The 25,260-nt window shown below is 33.8% G+C and overlaps 1 protein-coding gene across 1 annotated transcript; it reads right to left on the bottom strand.

Annotated features, from left to right (window-relative positions):
• Positions 1 to 2,099: 2,099 nt before the first annotated feature.
• Positions 2,100 to 24,780, bottom strand: LOC143071024 (sacsin-like). The gene is made up of 8 exons (XM_076245113.1): positions 24,315 to 24,780; positions 22,996 to 23,115; positions 22,411 to 22,558; positions 18,611 to 19,747; positions 17,397 to 17,810; positions 6,080 to 17,001; positions 5,159 to 5,447; positions 2,100 to 3,989 (listed from the first exon to the last, which is right to left on the bottom strand). The coding sequence occupies exons 1-7, from the start codon at positions 24,438 to 24,440 to the stop codon at positions 5,160 to 5,162; spliced, it is 13,155 nt and encodes a 4,384-aa protein (XP_076101228.1). The 5' UTR covers positions 24,441 to 24,780; the 3' UTR covers positions 2,100 to 3,989; position 5,159.
• Between the last annotated feature and the right edge of the window lie 480 nt (positions 24,781 to 25,260).

Genomic DNA, 25,260 nt, shown 5'->3' on the forward strand with positions numbered 1-25,260 from the left:
CAATCAAATTTAAATTTAATATATGCTAGTTTAATAATGTAATGCGTGTATATAGTGTTTGCAGACGTCAATCTTAATTACAATGCATGAGCTAATGTTTATACAAACATAGCAAGCAAGCCCCCAAAGTTTTACTCTACAAGCAGCAGAAAATTAACTGTAAAAATGATCTTCCACATAAATGTATTTAGTATTAAAATTGGCCTTTTCTTACTTGCACCTTGAATATACAGTTTTACATAGTATGCATACATTCAGACTCGGACTTCTGTTGAACTGAATTTTAATTTGCGTATTGTTATGCGTTTACTTTTCTGCATTGGCTAGAGGTATAGGGGGAGGGTTGAGATCTCACGAACATGTTTAACCCCGCCGCATTTTTGCGCCTGTCCCAAGTCAGGAGCCTCTGGCCTTTGTTAGTCTTGTATTATTTTAACTTTTAGTTTCTTGTGTACAATTTGGAGTTTAGTATGGGGTTAATTATCACTGAACCAGTATATATTTGTTTAGGGGCCGGCTGAAGGACGCCTCCGGGTACGAGAATTTCTCGTTGCATTGAAGACCTGTTGGTGACCTTCTGCTGTTGTCTGCTCTATGGTCGGGTTGTTGTCTCTTTGGCATATTCCCCATTTCCATTCTCAATTTTATATGTCACATATAATCAAACATGAATATTGTGTAAAATTGTTGATGCTTATATTATATACAATTTTGTAAAGAATTCACTGGGCAAGTTGCCGATAACTTTTAATTAAAAAAAAGATACTTTTTACAAATAACAGCTTGTTATATACCGAAAATATGTTTGTACATTTACAAATTATATTAATCTCTTGTTATGATATTGTTTTCGTGTTTAAGTTCCGCATTGGCGGTCTGACTGTTTTACTCCAGGAATATTTTTGAAAACTTCTTTTAATTTAAACAATATTTTATTTCAAAAAGTGCACAACATATTATTATACAATATGAAATACAGGGATTCGGAAACAATAAAAACTTATATAAATCCGTCTCACTTCTTTTCAGTGGTATTGACATTTTTCAATTACAAGCCATAACAATATTCAATAAGCTGAATTATAGGCTTATAACATCTGTTTGTTCACTGCTTTTCGTTTTTAATTATTGACCGATCATTGTTGAAAAAAATCATACAATATGTACAACATTCTACTTGGTCAATTTGAAATGACTCTTTAAATTGTTGACTTTTATATATTAAATATGGAAAAACTAATTTAGAGGGGATTTTTTTTGGAAGTGGTTTACAGACCCAGGTTGTTATCTAGTTATTAGAATAATTAGAAGAAAATCAGTTATTAAGTTTGACTGATTTAACCTTATACCAGTTATCATAACTTTATATATTACAGAACAAAACATAGAAAAAAAAACAGAAAAATAATTGATCAAACATAAATAACAAATGAAACGAAATACATAATGTTTAGGTTATATATTGATAAACATTATTTTGTTATCAAGTTATTAATAAATCAAATTTTTTACACAGTCACCAATTAGTCATGATCTCTAGGTTGCTGATTTGAATTGTCTGATTGATTGTTAGGCTGATTGTCAGAAGCAGCAGGCCTTTTAAGTAGCGGTCTGAGATTGCCGACGTCATGCCAATTCTGTATAATTATCTTCTGCTGTTTCCGGATTTTTTTACAATTATTTGAACTAATACTTATTTAACATTCACATATGCTGCTAAAAGTAGACTATAAAACGATCAGTTATAACTCAATGCAGAAAATTGATATAAAAAAAAGATAAGGATATTTACCAATAAGGCTGACAAAACCAACAACACATGTAGAGATTTGTATAAAATAAATCAATAACTACATGTATGCATTGATGATATTTAATGAAGACTGCACCATACCAATATGAATCATTGATATACTAGTATGTGGTTGGGGTTAGTACAGAATAAAGAAAGATGGGCAAAAACATTAAGAAAATAGAAAAAATGACCAACAAAATGAAATATTATAGAACAATGAGGTGCTAAAATATTACGAATAGAGGAAATAGGGCAAAAAGAATAAAACGAATATTACACCGTCAAGACCCTAATATATAGGTCGTAACACTATTTGCAATTTATTTCAATTTCAATAAATTTTTAATGTAAAGTTTCATTTCTCAATAAAAACAATGTTACATACAATGAAACCTTTATGCAGAATTATTAGATACTGCTTGACTGTATAAATCTATATCATTAAATAATGGAAATAAAAAAAAACATGGCCGCACTTTTCACTCGTGGCAAACGTTTTATCTCTCAGCTTCAGAAGACAAGCTATCGGGAAAGTGACTTTTCAAAGTCAAACCATTTTATCTCGAAATCCATGATTTCATCCAACCTTTATAATTTTTTCTAAATTCATATTTTATATCCCATTCCTTCCAAGCTTGTTTTTAACATACAAAATGTAGTAAAATAAAAAAAAAAGTTGATTGGACGTATAAACTATTATGCAGATGCGGGCTTAGGGGAGACAGGGCCCCCATTTTTGTGAGAAACATTTGGTTGATTATTTAGGGAATCACTGAAGTATGACTGGACAGGCCCCCTCTTGGGCAGTCAGTCCCCCCTTTTTTTTATAAAAAGTCTTGGTCCCGCCACTGTTTAGGCCTTATGTGTTATCATTGCCTATCATCATGATCATTGCAAATCGATAAGCACAGTAAGTAAAGACCAATTTAGTCTGGTCTACAAGTTTTGAGAAAAGATACAAAAAACAGAGTTTAGTTTCCATACAATGGGACCAATGTATCATATCAACTAAAGTCGCAACCGACATATTCTCGTCTCGCAACTCATTCTGTTTTTGTGTGTGTGTACACATATGATATACATGTAAAGAATCGATGCCTGCATGATAAATATTCAGAAACTTACACATTTCATCACAAACATAACAATTCTTATAAACTGAATAAAACAAACATAAAAAAAGGAAATATGATTCATCACACGTTAATAAGTATTATACAAAGTAAATAATATACAAAACCTTCTTTAAAAAATGTCATCAAGTAAAAAACAATTTTAACAAAATCAATAATACGAAACACTCAAACCATGTAAGTGGACAATCATTAGATTTTTCGGAGGGAGGGGTGCTAGAGGATTTTTTTAACAGAATATTCATGTCCCCCTTTTGCCATACTTGTTTATTTTATGAGACAGATTATTCACAATAAATCTTTTCGACAAGATTTTTTTTTTCAGTTATGAATTTATTTAAAAGATCCTCCTCCCCAGAAAATCAGATGGCCTGATCATCTAAAATGCTACAATATACATGTAACACTATTATTAAATATAATATAAACCAGAAATGAAAATGAACGTAACTTTTGTTACATGTAGGCAGTAAAAATAAACAGTTTAATATAAGAAATTGACAATAAATCCGTCACCTTCTTTAACATTTAGAAAAAGAATACAGTTTTCATCAATATTTATTTAGGCAATAGCTCTTCCGAGCACAGTTTTTCAAAAGATTTCTTTTCTCTAAAATATTGATAATGAAATGTGCTAATAAACTAGTTTTCTTATCTATTTTAGTAATTTATGTGAGATTCATATTTACATGTATTGGAAATCATGTGAAGAAGTGTAAATTCAAGATTGCAATTTTTTGTTATGTGTAAAGATATCTGTGACAAAGTGGACCAGTAATGTATATAAATTTGTCAAATTTCTCCTTTGCCGCATTTGATGAATATATTTACAATGAACATCCGACATTGAATATTAAATAAAATTAAATATTAAAGCAGAAGAATGTATATACAGAGATATACAGTTATTTGCCTTATATACATTTTGTATAATTAAATATCGTTTCACATAGTGACCAAATAACAAAAAACAAACGTATTTGGATCATTTTGAACAATTGTTTCAGGAACTTTTCATCTATTTTATCAAAGTGCAGTGCTATTCCATTCCGAATCAGTATCTACAATCAAATTACAAGAAAGATATAATAAATCACTGCACATTTTTCGAGTTAAAATTGAATATACAAGTCATGCAAACAGTTACTTTCAAGCCTGAGTGATACGCCAAACAACATTGCATTAGTAGAAAGAATATTAAATGACAAATAATAAAATATATGTTCCAAAAAAAATTATTTGGAAAAATGATAACAATAGAAGACTCCAACTGATCGAGATATAAATGAAGGTTGAGATCTTCAAACAGTTAGTTGAACCCGCCACATATGTATAAACATGTGCCACGTCACGAGTTTCGTCAGATGTTTTATTATTTTATTCTATTTTTAAGAGAATTGTGTGTTGATGACAAAGATTTGATAATTTCTGTTTGATTTACTCGGGAGATCTAGAGCCTTGCATATTGTAATTAACCACCTGTAAATTGATGACGACTTTCTATAGACCTTTACATATCCTTTCGTCGTTTGTGTTGCTCGGTTGCTGTATCTATTACATAAAAGAACATCAGAATTTATTCACAGTGACACATTTTCAGCTTATAGGTATTGATTAAGGTAGATCATAAGTAAATATTTTTTGAGACAGAATTTTCTTATACTTAGCCAGAATGAAGATTTTAATATGCTCTTTTCAAATATATAATAAAAAGGAGGGGTCAACTTGCTATTTTTCAAGCTATGAGTCGTTGAAAATTGCCTAAATTTGGTTAGATTGTTCATGGGAAAACACATTTGTGTGCATAAAAAAAAATCTATGAGATAGAATTTTGAAAAAAATTGTGAAAAGATAGGTTTTGTAATATGTTTTAAGAAAATAAAAATAAAAATGGTGTCACCGAACTTGTTTTCTTGCTACAAGTAAAAAGAAAAAAATTCCCTATCTGTCCAGTATAAATTTTTTACTAAAAGTGTTATCTTCCCTTAAACGGCTTGTTTGAAAAAAAAATGATTCTAAAAGCAAGAAAAATTATATTTGTTTAAATATTTTGGATTATACAATAAATTGCCAAGTTTTCTTTATATTATTAAACAGTCTAACCAATAAATTGCAAATATGTCTTCAAATTTGCAGATTTAGGCAAATAACTAGACCGATTGTTTACTGTGATTGTTCAATCCAAGATGGCGGTATACCATGAATCTACCTTAAATGACTTCAATCTTACCTCAGTTATATAAAGCTTTTTGTACGAACTCTATTATGTCTGTCGTTAACTGCAATGCTTGCTCAGCCATGGCTTTAGTATACATATCAAGTGGAGTCCTTGGATAGTCTGACCGTGATGGGTACATCATATTTTCTTGTTTTCCTAATAATGTTGTTAGCTGTGTAACATGTGTCTGTACCTCGCCATCAAAGTACCTTACGAGATATTGAAGATTATTTGTCCTTAAGATGTCCGTATTATTTGCATCTCTATTGTATTGTAGTGCTTTTAGAGCTTTTTCAGTAGCCTGTAATCAGAATGATTCACAAACAATCAATTAATCTTACTCGGTTTAGCATACACTGAGCTAGAACACATTTTTGTTAAGGGGCTACATGAACTCCACATGCAAGATTTTCTCGCTGTATTGAAGACCAATTGGTGGACTTCGGCTGTTTTTTGCTCTTTGGACGGTTTGTTGTCTCTTTGACACATTTCCCATTTCCATTCTCAATTTTATTGTTTTGTTCTTGATAATTGATGTAACTCGCTAGCACGGAATTCGATTTCACAATGAATATGGAATCGTGAAAATAAAGAATTCTTATATGCATTTAAGAAAGAGTACTCGAAGTTATCTATTAAAAAATCTAAAAAATGATTGAATTAACATGAATATTCGTTATAAATTTGATATTTTGAAGGGAAAATACGAAGCGAATATGCATACTAGAAGAACTTCATGACAAACATTCATAAATTGTCGTAATTTCATATAAATAGAATTAAATGAACATAATCACTATGTCACTAAAACATGTATTTGAATTTCCAAACAAAGAAAGTCAGGAAAACGAACATTAATGAAGCTATTTGCTCAACACAGGATATGCCATACACATGGAACCAATTGCCTGCATATCAAATAACAAAACTTACTTGGTAACAGAGGAAGCAGATCCAGTTATACGCAAATTCCTGCTGTTCATCTAACATCATCTTAGAGGCTACACTAATGTCACCTTTAGCTTGTTTAAACCAAATCCTTGCTTCTTGTGGAGATGGAACCGTCTGTACTACGTGATGGTGGACTGTATTTTGCGCAGAATTGTATGAGCGTGAAGCACTATTTTGTGCAAACATATTAGATGATCCTGAACTATAAGAATTAGTGCAGCTTGGCATACAGCTAGGTTGCGTCACATATATTCGATGGGTATTTTCTCTCTTTATCTGATGATCCCAGAAAATGAATTCCTCCTTAAACTCACCAGATTTTGTCTCCCTTTCATTTACTATTGACTTTATGTAGATGAATATATCATTAGCCTGCTGGTCATTCTCTATGTTTCTATCTGGGTGGTACTGCATGTACAATCTTTTTACAAGTTTTTTTCTTTCTTGCTCTGGCCTTTGCCAAGCTCGATCAATAAAGTCCTTTGTTTCTTTGTAAATAAGTTCATTGTCTTTTGACTGAACTTTTCTCTTAGGCACTGTATCAGCCGGAACAAGTTCGGAAGATTTGGGCTCTCTCGTAAATTTGTACAATCGGTAACCAGGAAGGATTTCATATCTTCCGACATCAACCTCCACTTTATATGTTAGCTGGCTGATTGAAAATAATGAGTCATCAGTTTTATTCTGGACAATTTTATCTATTTTTGCATACACATATATTGGATCGTCGCCATCCGCAGAGGCCTCACAAATTAAAACAGCAACATAATCACCGACATAAAATTCGTAAAACCCGTTATCTAAATTACAATGCCATTCATTTGGAACGCATATTCCTGGGTCAGGGAAAACGGAGTCTTTATATGGCATATCAAAGGATAAAATGCCTAAATTATCCAACATTTTTGATATTTTATCAACATTCTCACATTTTAATAGTATTTTAAGAAGGTGTCCTTCATTCCAAGAATATCTATGATTCGTGCACTCATGAAGAGCTATATTAATGATATGACTGTTGTCTGTTAGCCATGATTCTAATGTTTCCTCGTCTGATATTGCACAAAATAGTAGACATTTTTGTAGATCAAAGTAACAAGATTTTTTACAACTTCCTACTATTTCTTGCTGATAACACAAGTCAAAAGGAATTGCTTTTACAAGACATACACGTATCTTCTTTATATTCGTAAGAAGTTCGCTCACATCTTCAACTGTGAGTTTTTTCTCCAAAGTAGTGTCCTTTGATCGAGAATGAACGATGATTCGTACACATCCCTGAATAAATTCTTGCGTCTTGAACAGTTTTGATAATTTCATTCCCTTTTCATTGTCTTGGTAATCTAGATTTTCATTCATTTTTTGTTTAATTATCTGCGACAGGATCTTAGGTCTAATATTTTCTGGCAATTGATTAAGGCACCAAACAGGATCATCCACATATACTTCTAGTGCCTTTAAACCAATAAATAGGTTCTTTGAGAAATTGTCGTTTTTTATATACGCTTCAAGATCTTTGTTATCTGAGTATACGATATTGTTTGCATTAACCAGCTGGTTATTTCTTTTTGGTAAGTAAAACTTATCTACATATTCAAGATCATCTATGATATTGCCATTTTTTTTAACTACCTCTTTGAAAAGTCCAATAAGTGCTGTTTGAACTACCAGAAGATCATTTTTATTTAATACGTTAGTACCCACTTCATTGTATAAATATTCTGACATTTTTACATAATGGTAGGAACTGTTTCGAGGTTTCATGCCAAGTTTTTCGAAAACGTCAAAGTATTTCCCATAATGCGATGGAGCAAGTAACAAATATTGTTTGAATTCATCGACATCTAATTTCTGAACAATTCGTTCACAGGTAACAAACCGTCTTTGAGTAGGTAAAAATACTACTGGCTTATATCTCAAACACCGAACAATCTGTGGATCTTGGCCGATATTTTCTTGCATCCATCTATAAAGCATCTCCATTAGGTCTTCTATGGTTTTCATGTCTTCAGTTGGTATGTCTTCCTTATTCCCTTTTGCATGCAAATCATCTACAACATTGTGTATATGCTGGATCACATTTTTATTTTCTGGTCTTAGGCCAAGAGTCACTCGTAATTCTTTTCTACGTTTCCAAAAGGTAGAAAATATTTTTGGAAGAATAGTACAGGCGCTCCAACAAAGATCAGTTTGTTCGCACATTACAGATCCGGACAAACATATCAAGTTCTTCCGCTTATATGGCTTAAAAATATTTTGCAGAGGTGCAGGAATTTCATGTGGTACAATAAACGTGGTGTGTGCTATCTGTTTTAGAATACTAGCAGTAATAATGTCTGATTCTGATAAAATATGTTCGACAACAATATTCGATTTTCGAATAATATCTTTAGTAATTTTAAATTTTCCTGCCTCTGCAATTTTTTTGGTAAATTCAATTACCATATCCACTGAAATTTCTTTTTTTATTCCTGTCCATTCTAGAAGTTTTTGCCATTCTTTCTTACAAAATTCTATGCATGGAAATCTCGTAGCATCACACATTTCTGCCATTACTTGATTAAATGGGCTACAGAAATAACGTGATTGCTGTAAAATGCCATGCATATCTGGGACAAACTTAACATCTGCTAGTCTTTGTATTAATTGTAGCTGTTCTGCGTGCATTTTTCCAGAGAAGGACATTGCTAAAAGTTTATCTCGGACATACTCTAAGTGTTCTATATGGAACTGTCGTGGTAAGTTATGGAAAGATGCTAACACAAAACTTGTGTAAGTATCTCGTATACCACTTGGTACACATCTGAGTAGAAGATGCATTTTGTTTAGTTTCTCGTTCTGTCTGAGAAGAGTTATTCTTGACTGATTAGCCCAGATCCCTATGCCATTTGTTGGCATTTCGTCTGGTAGAACAAGTATCCTGTGTCCACCCTCAAGCGATACAAGGTGTCCAGTCAGAGTAACGTGGAGCGGAAGGGCCGTCATCCAAACAATTACATCATTGTCTTCTGACGATCGTTCACTTAGATATTCTGATATATATTCAAGGATTGTATTAGCCTGGACTTGAGATATATGCGACGATCTATTTTGAATGATATCTCTGTTTAAATACAAACATTTTAAAACGGCTCGTGTTTTCCTAAATGAAGGCAATTTGGTTTGTAAAAAATTGTTTTGTATGTCTAACGTAGGGAGTTGACAACCATCCTGCAACACATCTGCGAAATTACGTCTAAATGTTTCGATATTCAATACACATTCAAAGAAATTTATTGGGTAAAGACAATATTTATATCTTTTATCAGTGTTATGTCGTCCTATTCTCCCTATACACATGTCCATAAACATGCTTTCCACTGACTGATTTTTCTTACAAGGTAATAAACACCATGGCATCAGTTTGGTCCAACAAGCTGTTTTTGCCTCATCATTCATTTCTTTATTTTTTTCTTCAATGAATTTCCAGAGTCTTTCTATCCAATGCCCATTAGGTAATGTAGTTGAAGTTGGATTCCATTCAATAATACGGTTCAAAGTTCTGTAGGTTTCGATGGACAATGAGTATGGAAGCAACTCAATTAAATCATCAAGCCCGAAACATTTCATGCCTCTCATAATATTAGACAATATATTGACTAAACTTTCATGAAGAAAGACAGAAGCTGATTTTGGAAGTAAGTCGTTAAAACTCGTACAGAAGATAGTGTGACCATCGTCAAATTTTTGAATAACATTGTCTTGTCTTAAACAAAGTGGAAGTCCTAAGATTTCATTTTTGAATTCTTTGCATTTTAAACAATATTCCAAACAAAGTTTTAAATTTTGAATGGTGTGGTACTTTGTATGGTCTACTCGACATTCTGACTGTCCTTGTAAAACATCTACAGATTTGAGAAACATGATTAGAAATGCTGGTGAAATTTGCTTGACCTTCAAACCTGTTTTCTGCATATTTTCATAAACAAATAACGGAGTATCTACAAGTCGAATGCCAAGACATTTGAATATATTGGCAAGTGTTTGGATGTCAGTATTGTCGTACATATCGGCCAATTTACCTATGTATTTGTGGAAGAAAAATCGTGATTGGTCTCCTGGGAGTAATGTATTCCATACTGCTTGAAAAACATCGTTGTTTCCTCTAAGGGATACAAATTCTATCAATTCTGTCGTTGATCCTGGTGGTTTCCACATTGCAAGTAGCTTATCATTTTCTTTAAAGATGTGTTTATAAACACATTTAACCAAATATTTCACATATTCGTTTTTAGCGTTGTCAATATTAGGGAAAACATTGTGAAAAAAATGAAGTTTGGAGGCGATTTCATCCTTCTGTTGTGTGTCATCTGATAGGTGTAATATCGTGATCAACTTTAGTAGACCAGAAACATAACAAGGTGCAACAATTTGATCTAATATGAGCTGATTCCAGATTAGTTTGTAACTTTTATTAGGGTCGTTCCACAGATTACGCCGAGTCTCGTGGTCAAGAACAAAGTGTCCATTAAAATGAACTGGTAGTCCTGTTTTATCAGGAAGAGGTAGAAAACAGAAAGGTTTTCCTTCTAATATTGTCGATTTTGCTATATCGTCTATTAGAAACGCCACTCCACCTCGCGGAAGCAGATTTAGTTCTTCTCTGTTTATAGCTCTTTCAACATCTGTGTTGTCAAGACTATCACGCAGGCCAAGCTGTCTCACAATTAAAAATGTTTTGTTATTTTCTTTGCTGTCCCTTACAGTAAGGTGGTACTCAATATCTGATTTCTGTATTTGCTGAACTGATCGAACATCTCGTAAAATTTTAGCAGCTTCACATACTTTATGATTAAATTCATCATGGTTTGTTTTCTGTGATTTGATACCTTCAACCCAGTAAATGTCTTTTAGAGAGCCCTCTACAATTTCAGAAACCTTTATCTTTTCTACATGATTTAAAAACAACAGCAATTCATGCAGCTCATTGATTAAATTTTCCAAATTGTTCTTGACCAAAATCTCACTTGTTTCTATTTTCTTTATTTTGGACTTCTTTGCAAACAATGATGTCCTTAAAGGAAGGCGGAATATTGTTCCCTTTTCTTTAAGAAGAAGATGCGAATGGTAACAGTTAAATACGTCTGAATAGTCATCCCAAAGTTCTTCTAAGTCAAAGTATTCCACACCCGGTGCTGATGGGGTTGCTTCTGGTACATAATGACAGTTCGGGTCTAGAACACACAAAATCTGACCAGATTCAACATTTGGACCCTTAGTAAGGAACGACGGAACGTCTGTAAGATGATACACAACATTAAAGCCAATACCATACTGTCCTGTTTTTGTCGGATCATTTCTTTTACTACCGACGCCTAAATTCTGTATCCCTTCTAAATCTTGTTCCGAAAAAGAACTATCGTTATAAATTAGCAAAGCAGGTCCTTGTAATGGTTTCCAAGAGTCATCAAATACTTTGTCAGATGGGTGATGTTGAAAATCAACAACAATATGTACTTCGGAAGCTTTAGCGTCGTCCGCGTTTTGTATTAATTCTTTTAAAAACCCAGAGTCACAAGGATATCCATCCAATATACCCTTTATTCTAGTAGTCAGTTCTTCTCTCTGACCAAATGACCTTGACCGAGAACAAATCTTTATTTTTTTCTTTCTCATTGAAATAATTCCTATTGAAGATGCCAATGCATTGGATATACTGTTGTGTGAAAATTTCATTGATTTTCTTGTTTTGACACCTGTTTCCTCGACACATAACAATTTTGTTGAAGTTAAAACTCCCTTTTCATCTGGGGCAAATATTCCTGAAAATGCAGTGCTGTCTTTTTTTTCGCGCTTCATAGCTTCCTCTAGTTGGTTCAATATACACACATACTGTCCAAGGTCTGCATCTGGAAGTGGTGTAGTTTTGTACTTATTCCGAAAATGCTCAAGTATTGTCATAACTGTCTCCGTGTCAACATGTTTCTTTATTCCTAGTGAGTGTAATAAATCATTTAATCTCCTCATATTCGATGCATGTTGAAGGCTGTATAAATAAGGTCGACAGTCTGCTGATAATTCAACAAAAACTTGTGAAGGGTATTGAAAAGAATCTGCAACATAGATGCAAGGAGATGTTCGAAGTTCTTTAAATAATTGCAACTGTTTTGAGTTATGTGTCATTCCACGCTTTAGTAAGCCATTAAGATATGCGTAAATATCTGTTGTAATGGTATTCAATTGATCAACAACACTTTCTGCAATGGGTATGCCCTGGCTTTGTTTAATTATGAGTTTCAGATTATCCAAAACTGGCTTCAGTTCCAATTTGTTTCGGGATTTGACACCGAGATTATCTATCAACCCAGGATTCAGGTCGCTAATAGTTTTCATCAAGACGTTTCGTAGGGTACCAACTAGACAATAACAATCTTCAAAACAAAGATTTTCAGGAAATTGAAAGCATATTTCTAGATCCTCATGGTTGCAATCACGGTTTATTGATGTGTGTTCCACTTCTAGGTTACGACTGCTATCACCATCCCAAGAGAAAATCCATTGTTCAGGACGTCTCATAACAGGTAAAAATCTCACTGATCTCAATTGAGATAAAAGCAAGTGACTGCATCCTTGTCTTGTCATGTACTGTATCAGGTAAGAACATCTACCAACAGCACATACCGTGCAAAGGGACGACTTTGTTGTTACTGATTTAGCTCTATCGATCACCATTTCTGGAGACAGTGTGTCTTTGATTATTCGGAGGTCTTCTAATTGATTCAAAAAGTTATTTAATTGAGATGTTTTTAGAATAAAACGTTCCTCGTCAGAGTCAAAAAGGTTGCTCACGTTTCCTCTCCTGTCAACTATTTCGCCTGGGCATTTTAGTTTTCCGTTTGGTTCCGTTGGAATACATGGATAGTCTTGCAACAAGGTTATTAAATTCTGGTCATTCCTTTGTAAAGCAAATATGATAACTTCGTCCCTTTTATCATTCCAAATAGTATCTGCATAATTGGGCAGTATAACTGTTTTGTAGAACTGACAGACATCAACTATTTTATTTTTGATATACTCAAAGCAACCAGCCTCTTCAAAGCACCTTAAAATATTCCTTGGTAGCTCAATCAAAATTCGATCATACCATTTAAACTTATAACTTGCATCAATAGCTGTCTTTCCGAAGTTTGATTCGGTGATATCCGGATGCAAGAATATACACATCTCAAGAGAAACACGTGTATGCTCTGTCCTGAATACTTTTGGATTCTTTTCGCATATACATCTGTATACAGCAATTTGAAGTATGTCAATCAAGCTATGTTTTGAATTAATTGCTATTGTATGTTCTGGCCAACGTTCAAAATATTTCTCGTTTGGGGTAATACTGGTATTTTGAAGATCTTCGAGGAATTTAACATAGGCATTGCAGACAGCATCTTTCATCAATTCTTTATTCCAGCTATTTTCAAATGAAGATGATTTGTCGTCAGTTGAGTCAGAACAAAGGCGCTGGCGGTCTCCAGTAACAGCAAAGAAACCGTTTATATGCACCGGTAAGTTTGTCTCTAATGGTAACGGAAGGAAACAGAAAACATGACTAGTTTTGTAAAATCCAACCGGAAGTGCATTCAAATTTATTGTATGTATTTCCCCGTTCAACTCTTCAACTGGACATGCTATACTTGCAACTGCTAACACTCCTTTCAAATTATTATCCATTGTCATATCCCAACTGGTGGTTGTTCCTCTTTCCCAGGTTATCACCCATTTAGTATTTGAACTATATCCCTTGAATCCAATGTCGTCTTCAGCACGGGAGAAAACGGATATATCAAATATTGCACTTAATAATGAGGGAACTGATAGATTTTGCTTCAACTGTTTTTGAAGTTTTAATTTTGAAAAGGCTTTCAATACAGTTGTGATACTGTTTTCATCAATTATTTCCAAAGGTTTATCTATTGATTGTTTTAAATTTCGCTCGAATCTTAGCACTAGTTTAGATTCTTTAGGACTTCTTTCGTCATCTGGTAGATAATATAGTTCAACAGACATCACATTTTGTGTGAAGAGGAGAAGATTACCTCCGGATTCGACAAACATATTCAAAAGTCGCATCATCTCGTGTCTATCATAAACCATGTGACTGATTTCACTTTGGTCACCCTGCGATGTAGTTCTCAACGGAAACCGAAATAAAGTTCCATCGTACGTCAATTCTCTGCCATGTTTAATTGTCAGATTGCAGTCAAAAACTCCTTCAAATGGTAAAAACTGGGTACGCATGGTTTGTAACATATGTCTGTTATTTGACATGTTGATTTTTATTCCAGGCTGTTTTTTCTTCATTAGAGCTAATCCTAGATGTTTTGTATGAGGATCGAATATAACAATATTGTTTCCACTTATAAAACTTGGTACATCAGTTAGATTGTAAACTGAACAAAACCCTAAACCAAATCTCCCGATTTTAGCAGTATCTAGTTCTTTTGTTGCACCATTCAATTTTGTAATGTTTTCGAGGTCATCATTGGAAAATTGTGCATCATTAAAAGACCATAATGCTGGACCCTGGCATTCTGCCATTCCTTTATCTATCAGCCGTGTGCGAGCGTTTTTGTTTTGACGTTCGTCATATAAGAAACAAACCTTGGTTGCACCAGCATCATCTGCGTTTTGTATAAGTTCCTTAAATACTGAAAACCCATCTTTGTATTCTTTTAACAGAGTTTTGAGTCTTGTTGTTAGTTGTTCGTGTTGTCCCCATTCTTCTAACCATTCTGTATTCTGTAAGAGTCTGTCAGTAAGTGACGGCACGCCAAGTTTAGCTGCAGTGTCCATTGGTATATCATGATGTACATAATAAATATCGTCTCCGTCGTCATCAGCAGAATCTTTTAACCAATCTTCGTTGCAGTAATTGCATTTCGATGCAGGCTGCAGAACCAGTTTATTTGCTTTTTCTGTGTGTACTGGAAATAAGATAACATCTTGGTCTATTTCGTCTTCTTCTTTCAAGACATTTAGGATCTTAACGACTAGCTGCAAGTCCTCTTTGGTATCTTTTATGTTTACTTCATTAGTATCGTGTTTTTTCTTTATCAATTTAAGGACTTCAACACATAAATCCGAGGGATTATCAGACAAGCAGAATTTTGTTTCTGTGAAAAATGTTCTAAATTTTTGAAGTTGAAATTCTCCTGGCAAGGTATATAAGTAGGGTTCAAAATTAATGGCTGGAAGCTCATCTTTTGAAAAATAAATCTCGTGTGATCGAACAAACTTTGAACCTACCCATATCCATTCTTTATCTTTGAATTCATCAAGCGCCTCTTTTGGATAACTGTCGTAATTATCAACTAGAAAGTGAAAGATGTCGCTTATTAATGGCAACAACTGCGGTTTGTATATATCTTCATAGCTATCAGCTATTATCAGTAATTGTACAATGACATTTTTCACATCTGGCGTTTTGTTCCATGAACATTTTGTAGATAAACTCGCACATGCAGAACTGCTTACCAACGGCAATACACATCCCACTAGTTTCTGATATTTTTCATCCAACAAATCATTTGGTTTACAAAATGCAAACTGTGGATGGAACCATTTTAATTCGGATGGGAATGAGCACGGTTTTTTTACTGGTTCAACAAAATGATAGTCACAGATGACATCAACCAAAAGCTCTGGGCGAGATGACAAAAGCTCCATAATTTTCAGTGACCTTGCAAAGTCGATGTCACTACATCTACCATTTGTGCATTTATCATGTATTTCTTTGGTGCATCTGATAATATGGTTCTCTGTTAAGTCTTTGGCGGATTTGAGTCCTAATTTTCTTAAATATTTCAAATCAATATTTGTCTTCTTCAGATCTGGAAAGTCTGCTTCCACAAGGATAAGTTTTAAACCTTCGTCTTCTGGATCAAAATATTCACTTGCACATTTTCGTCTCCCCTCATGGTCATATACAAACCGAATATGTTTACACACTTCCAAAATTGATACATGTTGTTTATTTGGAAACCGTTTCAATTGCGTAAGTGCGTAATTGAGAACATTCCACTGATCAATTTCTGAATAACAACCGATGTCGTTTTCTAAATACGCTAAAATATTTATCACTGCACTGCTGAAATCAATTTCGTCCATCTCTAATGCAACAGCTAGGTTATGATGTGGTTTGTTACTTGCATCGATGTTTTCAACAAAGTATTGTACTGGTAGATCTCCTGTATGAACTATTAACGCCAGTTCGTTTCTTGAAACATGACGTCCCGTGTGCCGCTCCGTAAATAGTTCCAGTGACGAAAGTATTTTCGGCGCTCTGCAAGATATCGATTCAATAACAGACATGAATGACACAAACTCATCTCTATCAGCTGCTATGCATTCCTGGTTGAAAGTTTTAATGAGTTCATCCCTACAACTGCTAAAACTAACGGTCTCTAAAAGACGGCATACATTATCGACTGTCGGTTTGAAGATATATTGGTCGATAGCTGGATGTTCTGAGATCTCTCCCCACAGCGCTGGAAGTATAACGATATCCAACAAACTGAGACATCTACATACACCATCTGGTAGCTCTTTAAAGTCTTTAGATGATTTGATGATAAACTGCTTCGATAACGTACATAATATCGCTTCTTGTGTATCATGTGTATCGTCAAGCAACAAGGTATCACCACTCATGATTGGCACTATAAATAGATCTTTGAAGAAGCTGAGGTCACACTTTCTGTCCTTCAGGAAATTCCAAATTGTTTTCATCCATGTTTCATTTGTTTTTCTGTTGGTGGTTTTCCATGCAAGTCTCTCCAGTGTTGTTGTTCCAATATTTTTCTGTATGGTTGTTCCTAGTAGACCAACTATTTCTTTGTCTGTTGACCTTGAGAACTCGTGCAACTGAAATAGACCTAAACAAAAACATATTGATTATAACACTAAATATCCAAACAGATAAGAGGGAACCTGATTGTTATTGAAATCCTTCAATTTGTTTGATTTGTTGATCTTTTATACAATTAACTGATTAATATTCTGACCCAAAAAAATCACCTATTTGTTTCGTTTCCAATGCAAGAATAGCCGTAAAAATATTTAACACATTTGTTTTATGGTTCCAATGCAAGAACAATCGTAAGAATCCGAACTAGCGGTGAAATAAAAAAAAACTTGGTATAACAGTTAAACGACCAGCACAGCATAACTTTTTTTCATTTGTGCTGACCATTTAATTCTTAATGCAATTTCAATTAGACCTATTCAAGATTTAAAACAAAAATCAATATCTATAATTTACATGTATTACCTTTTGTGCAAATATTTAGAAGATTGTCATATATTTCCTTTTGAAGATCTCTTCTTGTAAATTTCTCTTCAAGTCCGGGAAACAACTCAGTAGCATCTTGACTCACATACACTATGTCGTTGGAGTTGTAGTCAAAGTCAGTAAAACATCCATTGTGAAGAGGAAGCAGCGGAACACCTTGTAGAATGCCCTGGTCTTCACAGGAAAGCAAATACTGTAAAATGTTCATTTTTTCTGATTCTGGCAAACTGTTTAGGTATGATGGGTTCATGATAGCTGCTGCAGCAACCAAGTTCCCTGTTATAATCACAATGTCGATTCCTTTTTGTTTAATGGCAGCTACAATTTTCTCCTCGCTGTGAACTATGTTTTCGTTGTTTAGCAACAGAAAATCTAGAACACTTCTTCTTATATCTATAATAAGAAGATGTATTAAGCTTAAAATGCAGTTAAAGTTGACTTTTCAAACCGTTCAGCATTCTACATGTAGTTAAAAATTAATCGGCATTAAAACTTTCAAATTGACAGTAAACTCTTTGGCCACGTATAAACATTGATAAATATTGATTTGTATTTAGAGCTTATTTCCTAATGCATGTAGAGCAAGACTTTGGTTAGCTTGCTTGCTGTGTTTGTATATTTTACAATGTATAGTAATTTGAATAACTCCCAATCAAATTCAAATATAATATATAGGTTTAACTATGCCCATATATATTGTTTTAAGATGTCAATCTGAATTACAAAGCTTGCTCATTATGGGTAAACGTTTATACAAGCAAAGCAAGCAAGCCAACAAAAGTTTTACTCAACAAGCATTAGGAAATTAGCTGTAAAGGCTTTACTCTTTTAGATGATTCACTAAACGTCCATAAAAACATTTCATGAAGTCCTGTGGTGTAGACGACAAACAATATTTGAAGGTAAAATTCAAAATTTTAAGTTATGAAAATAAAGTGCATAGTAAAGTTTATTTTATCGATGGTATCAGAGCCAAAAATTTGCCGATATCTTAACATATATCACAAGCCTATTTTTGCCTATAATTTAGGAAAACAGTTACAGAGGTAAAATTCTAAATCATAGCTATAGTAAGTCAAGATGAAAATATTAAATTAAAACTTTCAAAGATACAAAGTTGCTGCTGATAGTTTCTTTTTGAATACGAGTTTGCTTGCCGGCTATAATGTCAGTTTTGATATGACTAAGCTTACCGCTGGAAGTGTCTGCTTCAAAATCATCGAATACAGCTTCTTCAATACTAATCCAACACCCTCCATTGTTTTCTGTGAACAAAAACTTGCTTTTAAAGAGTGAATCAAACAATGGCTCTAAAATATTCTTCCAGTGTTCCGTGATCTTTCGATAATCGGGTATAGTTCTTGTAACTATGGCAACCGAGTCTGACGTGATAGTGTGCTCGATCAACTCTTCTATAACATTGTAGTATAGTTCCGCGAGAACTTCCGTTATCAGACAGTTATTCCATCTCAATGACTTGTCCTTGTAAGTTCCTTGTTTCATTTGATCTGCAGTAGGCCATTTAACATGTCGTCTATTCTGACTAAGAGCAAAGTAACCATTCACGTGCACCGGAAGTCCTGTCAAACTATTCTCTGTTAACGGCAAAGGCATAAGACAAAACACGTGCCCCTTGAACTGGTCCTCTTCCATAGGAACTGCAATGCTAGCATATGGACTATAAGACAATGATTCGTCGAGAGAAAGAATTCGCAACTCTTTAGACATATTGCCACCTTTTACACAATGAAAAATTATCCATTCGTCTGTATGGTTATTGTCGTCATCAAGTGTTTCAATCGTCATTCTGTAGTTAATGCGAAATGTTTCGTTTGCTAGCTTTTTACCATAGGTCTTTAGCTGGTTCATGACATGATTTCGTCCTTCTCTCACGTTTTGAACACACGAGTCCGAAATGTTAACACTGTAGACGGGAGAATCATCGTGGTCTTGGTCTCGTCCTAAGTCTGTAAATTTCCAGTGCAGGTCGATTCTTTCCAAACACTTAAGAAACAACAGTTCGACTGGAGCTTCAGCTTTAAATGCTTTAAATAAGTCCATTACTTTTATCTCATCATAAATGTTTTCTGAAAGTTCCGTTTTCTCTTCTCTCAAAGGGAACCTAAACAATGTGCCCTGGAAATTCCCCTTTTCTATGGTCTCTGTGGTAAATCCAAACATACCTTCAAATGCCGCAAGGCAATCAGTTACATCCATTCTCTTGTATTTCCTCATTTTATTTAATTTCATTATCATGCACACACGACCAGAACGTTTTTGGTGGGGATCTAAAATCAGTAACTGGTTTCCACTGATAATCATTGGGTAATCTAAAATGAAATGTATTCTAGATTCTCATTGCGTCTGTCAAAAGATTTTACAAAAACTTTGATGATTAAAGAACCTTAGTGAGCACGCTCACATACCATACGTCCCCACATTGTCATTGGAGGAATTAAATAAGTGTAAGAAAAAAAAATTGTATAAGAAAAAATATTGAATAATAATTTCCTGTCAATATGCACATCTACATAGTATGTCCTTATTATCTACAAATTTTCATGAAATTCTGTTGTGTGGTTTCAGAGGAGTTGAGATGACAAACTGTTGCAGAAGTACATTGAAGCAAATAAGTTCAAAGGGGCGTAACTCCTAGAAAAAAAATGAATAGGAATTTCCTGTCAATATACATGTACATCTACGTAGTATGTCCTTATTATCTACAAAGTTTCATGAAACTCTGTTGTGTGGTTTCAGAGAAGTTGAGATGACAAACTGTTGAAGTAGTACCTTAAAGCAAATAAATTCAAAGAGGTGTAACTCCTAGAAAAAAAATTGAATCGTAATTTCCTATCGATATGCACAACTACATAATATGTCCTTTTCATCTAAAAAGGTTTCGTGAAATTCTGTTGTGTGGTTTGAGAGGAGTTGCGATGACAAGAAACAGGACTGACTGATATGCACATCTACATAGTATGTCCTTATAATCTTAAAAGGTTTCATGAAATTCTGTTGTGTAGTTTCAGAGGAGTTGCGATGACAAACTGTTACAGTAGTACATTAAAGTAAATAAGTTCAAAGGGGCGTAACTCCTAGAAAAAAATTTGAATCGTAATTTCCTGTCGATATGCACATCTAGATAGTATGTCCTTATTATCTTAAAAGGTTTCATGAAATTCTGTTGTGTAGTTTCAGAGGAGTTGCGATGACAAACTGTTGCAGTAGTACATTAAAGTAAATAAGTTCAAAGGAGCGTAACTCCTAGAAAAAAAATTGAATCGTAATTTCCTATCGATATGCACAACTACATAATATGTCCTTTTCATCTAAAAAGGTTTCGTGAAATTCTGTTGTGTGGTTTGAGAGGAGTTGCGATGACAAGAAACAGGACTGACGGACGGACTGATGGATGGACTGACGGACGGACGGACGGATCAAAAACATTATATCCTCCGCAACTTCGTTGCGTGGGGTATGAATATAGTTATTTTTGTTACTGGAAAAAGCAATATCACAAAAGATACTAATATTGGTTTGTCTTTGGATCTTCCAAAGCAAGATATGTTGTCATTTCGATATAATATACCACTACATTTTACCTTTAATGGATTCATTGTATTACAATTAAAAAAACCATTTAGGGAAAAGCTAACTTTAGATAAAAAAAAAACGGCTATAAAATTTTACAAATTATAACAACAAAACAATATCAATGTCCGCCTATACCGAAAATACACGTCCACCAAGATTTAAAGTCAATGTGCTGTGTACTATCCATGTCTATAAACAGACAATTCCTTTCAGAGGACTTATATGGATAGTCATGAAACCGCAAATTGATTATAAGCATTCAGATCTTGGTGCAAATAAAAATAGACAGCAAATTAAAAAAAAACACCTTAAAATTAAAACAACAATTCTTCAGAGACCAATTGAAGGTCTTTCCACCTCGATAATAAGAATGAAATTTAAAAAACGATGCCGGTTAGAAAATGTCATTCCGTGTTGATGTAATGTGGTAAATAAAACTGATATAAAAAAAATATTAAGATTAATAGGTGTATGCAGTAGACTTAATTGTTTTATAATGAACCAGAAAGAATTTTTAGCAAAGGTCAAAATCTAGAACGTCAAATTGACCTTTGACCTTGACCTTAATTTTGAGGTCATAGGTCAGTGATCTCAAATCAACAAACCTCAGGCCATTTACTTGTATGGTGGTGGAGAAATACGGATTTCAAATACATAAGGGGAGAAAACTCCTATAAGGGTTAACCAAAACTCTTCGACTTAAATAGGTTGAAGTTGCGCCTTATTGTAAACAGTTTTTAGCAAACACATCATATCATTTACTGTAACAGTTTCTTTTGAATAACGATAACAAGCAACATTCAAAATTCATAACATGACCTTGACCTTTGACCTTGACCTCAATTTCCTTCAAATGAACCAAGGACTTCATATCAAAAGACCGTAGACCTCTACGACTTATGACGTATGAATTGATTAAACATTTCGCCTATCTTAAATTTTTAAGGGGAAATAACTCCCATAAGATATCTTCCGATCACTCCAGTCGAAAATAACCAAACCATTCTTAAGAGTAGACAAACAATTTGGTGAAAACAGTTTGAAAAAATCTTTTACGGTTTTAGAGATATAGTGATAACAAGAAAAAGGGGACGCAGGGAGATAACTCCTATAAGAATAAGTGTTCCGTCACACAGGGTTAGTTTTCAAACCCCATTACTGTACAACATCATTGGCCAAAAATCCATTCGATCTGTTGTAAGACAAAAAAGCATCTCAGACGGCAGAAGAAGAAAAAAATAATCAGAAGAAAAACAAAAATAATCAGAAGAAAAACAAAAGGTCTTTCCACGAAAAGTGGAAAGACCTTATTACAATGATTGAATACATTTATAAAATAAATATGCATATTGGAGTCCCCTTCCAGTTCCTCTTTCCGGTGTGCGTTGCATAATAATACCTGTTATATGAAATACAGATTTAAATCCTAGACCAAATCGTCCAACTTTAACCGGATCGAACTCCTTTACACTACTATAGATCATTCGTATTCCCTGCCAATCGCTTTCTGTGAAAATTGCATTGTTATAAATGCACAGCGCAGGACCCTGTAAAAACATCAGCAAATTATATAAATTTAGATCACTAGAGGTTAGTATAAGCTTCAAAACAAGCTTAACTTAATTCACTGACCAAGGTCACTATTTATTTACAATGTATTTCTTATTACAATATTACATACATCTCAATATAACTCAAGCATGATATTCAAACAATAAAAAATCTTATATCATAAAGTAACGTTTTCTGAATGAAACCTTCACATGAAAATGTAATATGCGATGAAATGCACAAAAGTAAACTCATGCTGAATGCGCTATTAATGTTTAATACCTTAAACCATTAATAGGGAATATGATGAAATGGCTCAAGCTTGGTAAATGCACTACAGCCATTAACTATGCTTTCATACCTTGAAAATTCATATCATAATTACTTAAAATAATTTGTGTGGAATATACATCCATAATTCATAAATATATACCTTGAAATACTTCTTGAAATGTTGTTTCTTAGTGCTTGATATATCTTGGTTGATTTTTCGGTCGTCATACAGAACTTTCATTAATGAGGCCTCAGCATCTTCAGCATTCTGGATTATTTCCTGCATATAAAAATGTTCACACTATAGCAGCTATGGCAACTTTAGGTTCCAAGGGCCTGAGTTGACCAGACCAACTGGTATCTATTAATACATTAGGAATCATACAAGACCCTTTATGATTATATACGTCGGCTCTATGTGGCCTACAAAATATACGCAAGGAGTGCAATCACTTGTCAACAATAGATTTAGTTGACTTACATCAGATTCTCAGTCACTTTAAGTTTGATGTCAACTATCCTTATCAATAAGAACAAACTTCCTGGACACAAAACGAGATTTCTAGAGCAAAGGATGGATTTCATATTTACTTCCAAATCCCTTCCCCATATTTTTGAAACAAAGGCATTGCATAGAAAAGGGACATCTATGAACAGCTATTCGGAAAAAAATTAACAAAACTTTAAAAACAGATTTTAAAACCAAAAACAGACTTAAAAAACGAAAACAAACATAAAATAAATTTGTACAAAAAGACGTTACAAACTTTAAAACAGAAATCAAATACGAAAACAGACCCTAAAACGAAAGCAGACAAATTTTGTTCAACTTTTGTACTCTTATGAAAAATAAAAAGCTTTTCATTAAAGCTGGCAGTGATCTTGACAAATTGGACTTAAAATCAAAACTAAACAAAAAATGATTGTCATTTTTATACCAGGAAGAGCTGAAAGAATCAAGCGTTGGTTTTTAAAAGTTATGTCCTTGGAAATCTATATATTTTCAAATTAAATTCATGATGTCTTCTCTAGTATTAAGTTCAAATCCTTTTAAAATGTGATGTACATGTAAACTGATCCCGAAAATTTCAGATGAATACAACATTTATCCCGCCAAAATTTCTAACTTTTTAATACATGTTTTTCTAATTCTTCATAATTCTGACGGATTACTAGTATACATTTACTAATACGATATAAAAGCATTTTTGTTTTCATTGTCATTAATGAGGAGCCTGATGGGTTGTTTTCGTTCTTCGTGATCAGCGCATTTTCGCTATCGTGATCCGTTTTTCTACAGATTTTTTAAGTTTTTTTTATTTTCGTGATCCGTGATCATGAAAATTTATTTTCCGTGAATCGTGATTGCCAAAAAAAATAACTCGTGAATCGTGATGACCCCCCCCCCCCCCACCCCACCCCACCCCCCCAATCAGGCCCCTCATTAATTAAAAATGAAAGCATTTAATTTCTGTATACCTTTAAAATCTGTCCATCGTCTGGGTATTCGTCTAAGATTTTCTTCAGCTGATTTATCAGAGGAGGCTGCAACATCTCCGAATACTGAACTTCATCGTCAGACGAGTCATCTGATTCCTCCTCCATTTTGTTTTCAATCACTCTCAGTTAATCTCTCCAATCTGAAGAAGTTTATAGTATACTTAGAAGTAAACATAAAAAAAAAAAATCTTTGAAACTTCATGCACCTCTTACCCCGTGCTAATTCGAGTCATATCTAAAACGAAAACGGAAACGTAGTATTGAAAATTTGAAAAATTAACGGAAACGCAATACGCCCCTTTCCTGTTGCTTTAATTCTTCCGTTGTTTGCTGTTAACATTATGGCTTTTGTATTGTTCGCATAAGAAAATCAATACAATGGTGCATAGAACGCACAAAACTGGCGACACACTTTACTTAGATTTATTATACATTCCTTCCTTTTTTGTCCCCAGACATGTGTGCTCCAAAACTGGATAGTAGGGGTAAGCTTTATATTTAATAAATGAAGTCGATATATATCTTACCTGTTGTCAAGTTTCAATATTCCGATAGTATTTATCTGTAGCAGTTTTTAAGATAATAGACTTTTAACTACTTTGCTCATTTTTTAACCATGTTAACCATGTTGGCTAGAAAGCAGAATCATCGGACACTTTCTTTGATATGGGTACTCAAATGATGATTATGACAAAGTTGATTCAGTTTCAGAGGAAAAGAGTATTTGTAAAAAACGGACGCCACGTAGTGATTAAACCTCACTTGAGCATTCGTGTTAGGTTAGCTAAAAGGAGATGTGGGATAATTACCAATGAGACAAATGTACCACAGAGATCAAAGGGTATGGGTATGATATAAGCAACTACGGGTCACTATATATGCGTCCTTCAACAATGCGCAAAAAACATACCATTTAGTAAGCGAT

This window comes from Mytilus galloprovincialis, chromosome 4 (assembly GCF_965363235.1).
Source record: "Mytilus galloprovincialis chromosome 4, xbMytGall1.hap1.1, whole genome shotgun sequence".
NCBI classification, from domain to species: domain Eukaryota; kingdom Metazoa; phylum Mollusca; class Bivalvia; order Mytilida; family Mytilidae; genus Mytilus; species Mytilus galloprovincialis.

Coding starts and splice junctions, on each gene's coding strand:
- LOC143071024 (XM_076245113.1), bottom strand. CDS start 24,440: ATGGAGGAGGAATCAGATGACTCGTCTGACGATGAAGTTCAGTATTCG. Junction 23,116..24,314: donor ACGATGGACAGATTTTAAAG/GTATACAGAAAT, acceptor TTTTATATGCAG/GAAATAATCCAGAATGCTGA. Junction 5,448..6,079: donor TCTGCTTCCTCTGTTACCAA/GTAAGTTTTGTT, acceptor TTCTGATTACAG/GCTACTGAAAAAGCTCTAAA.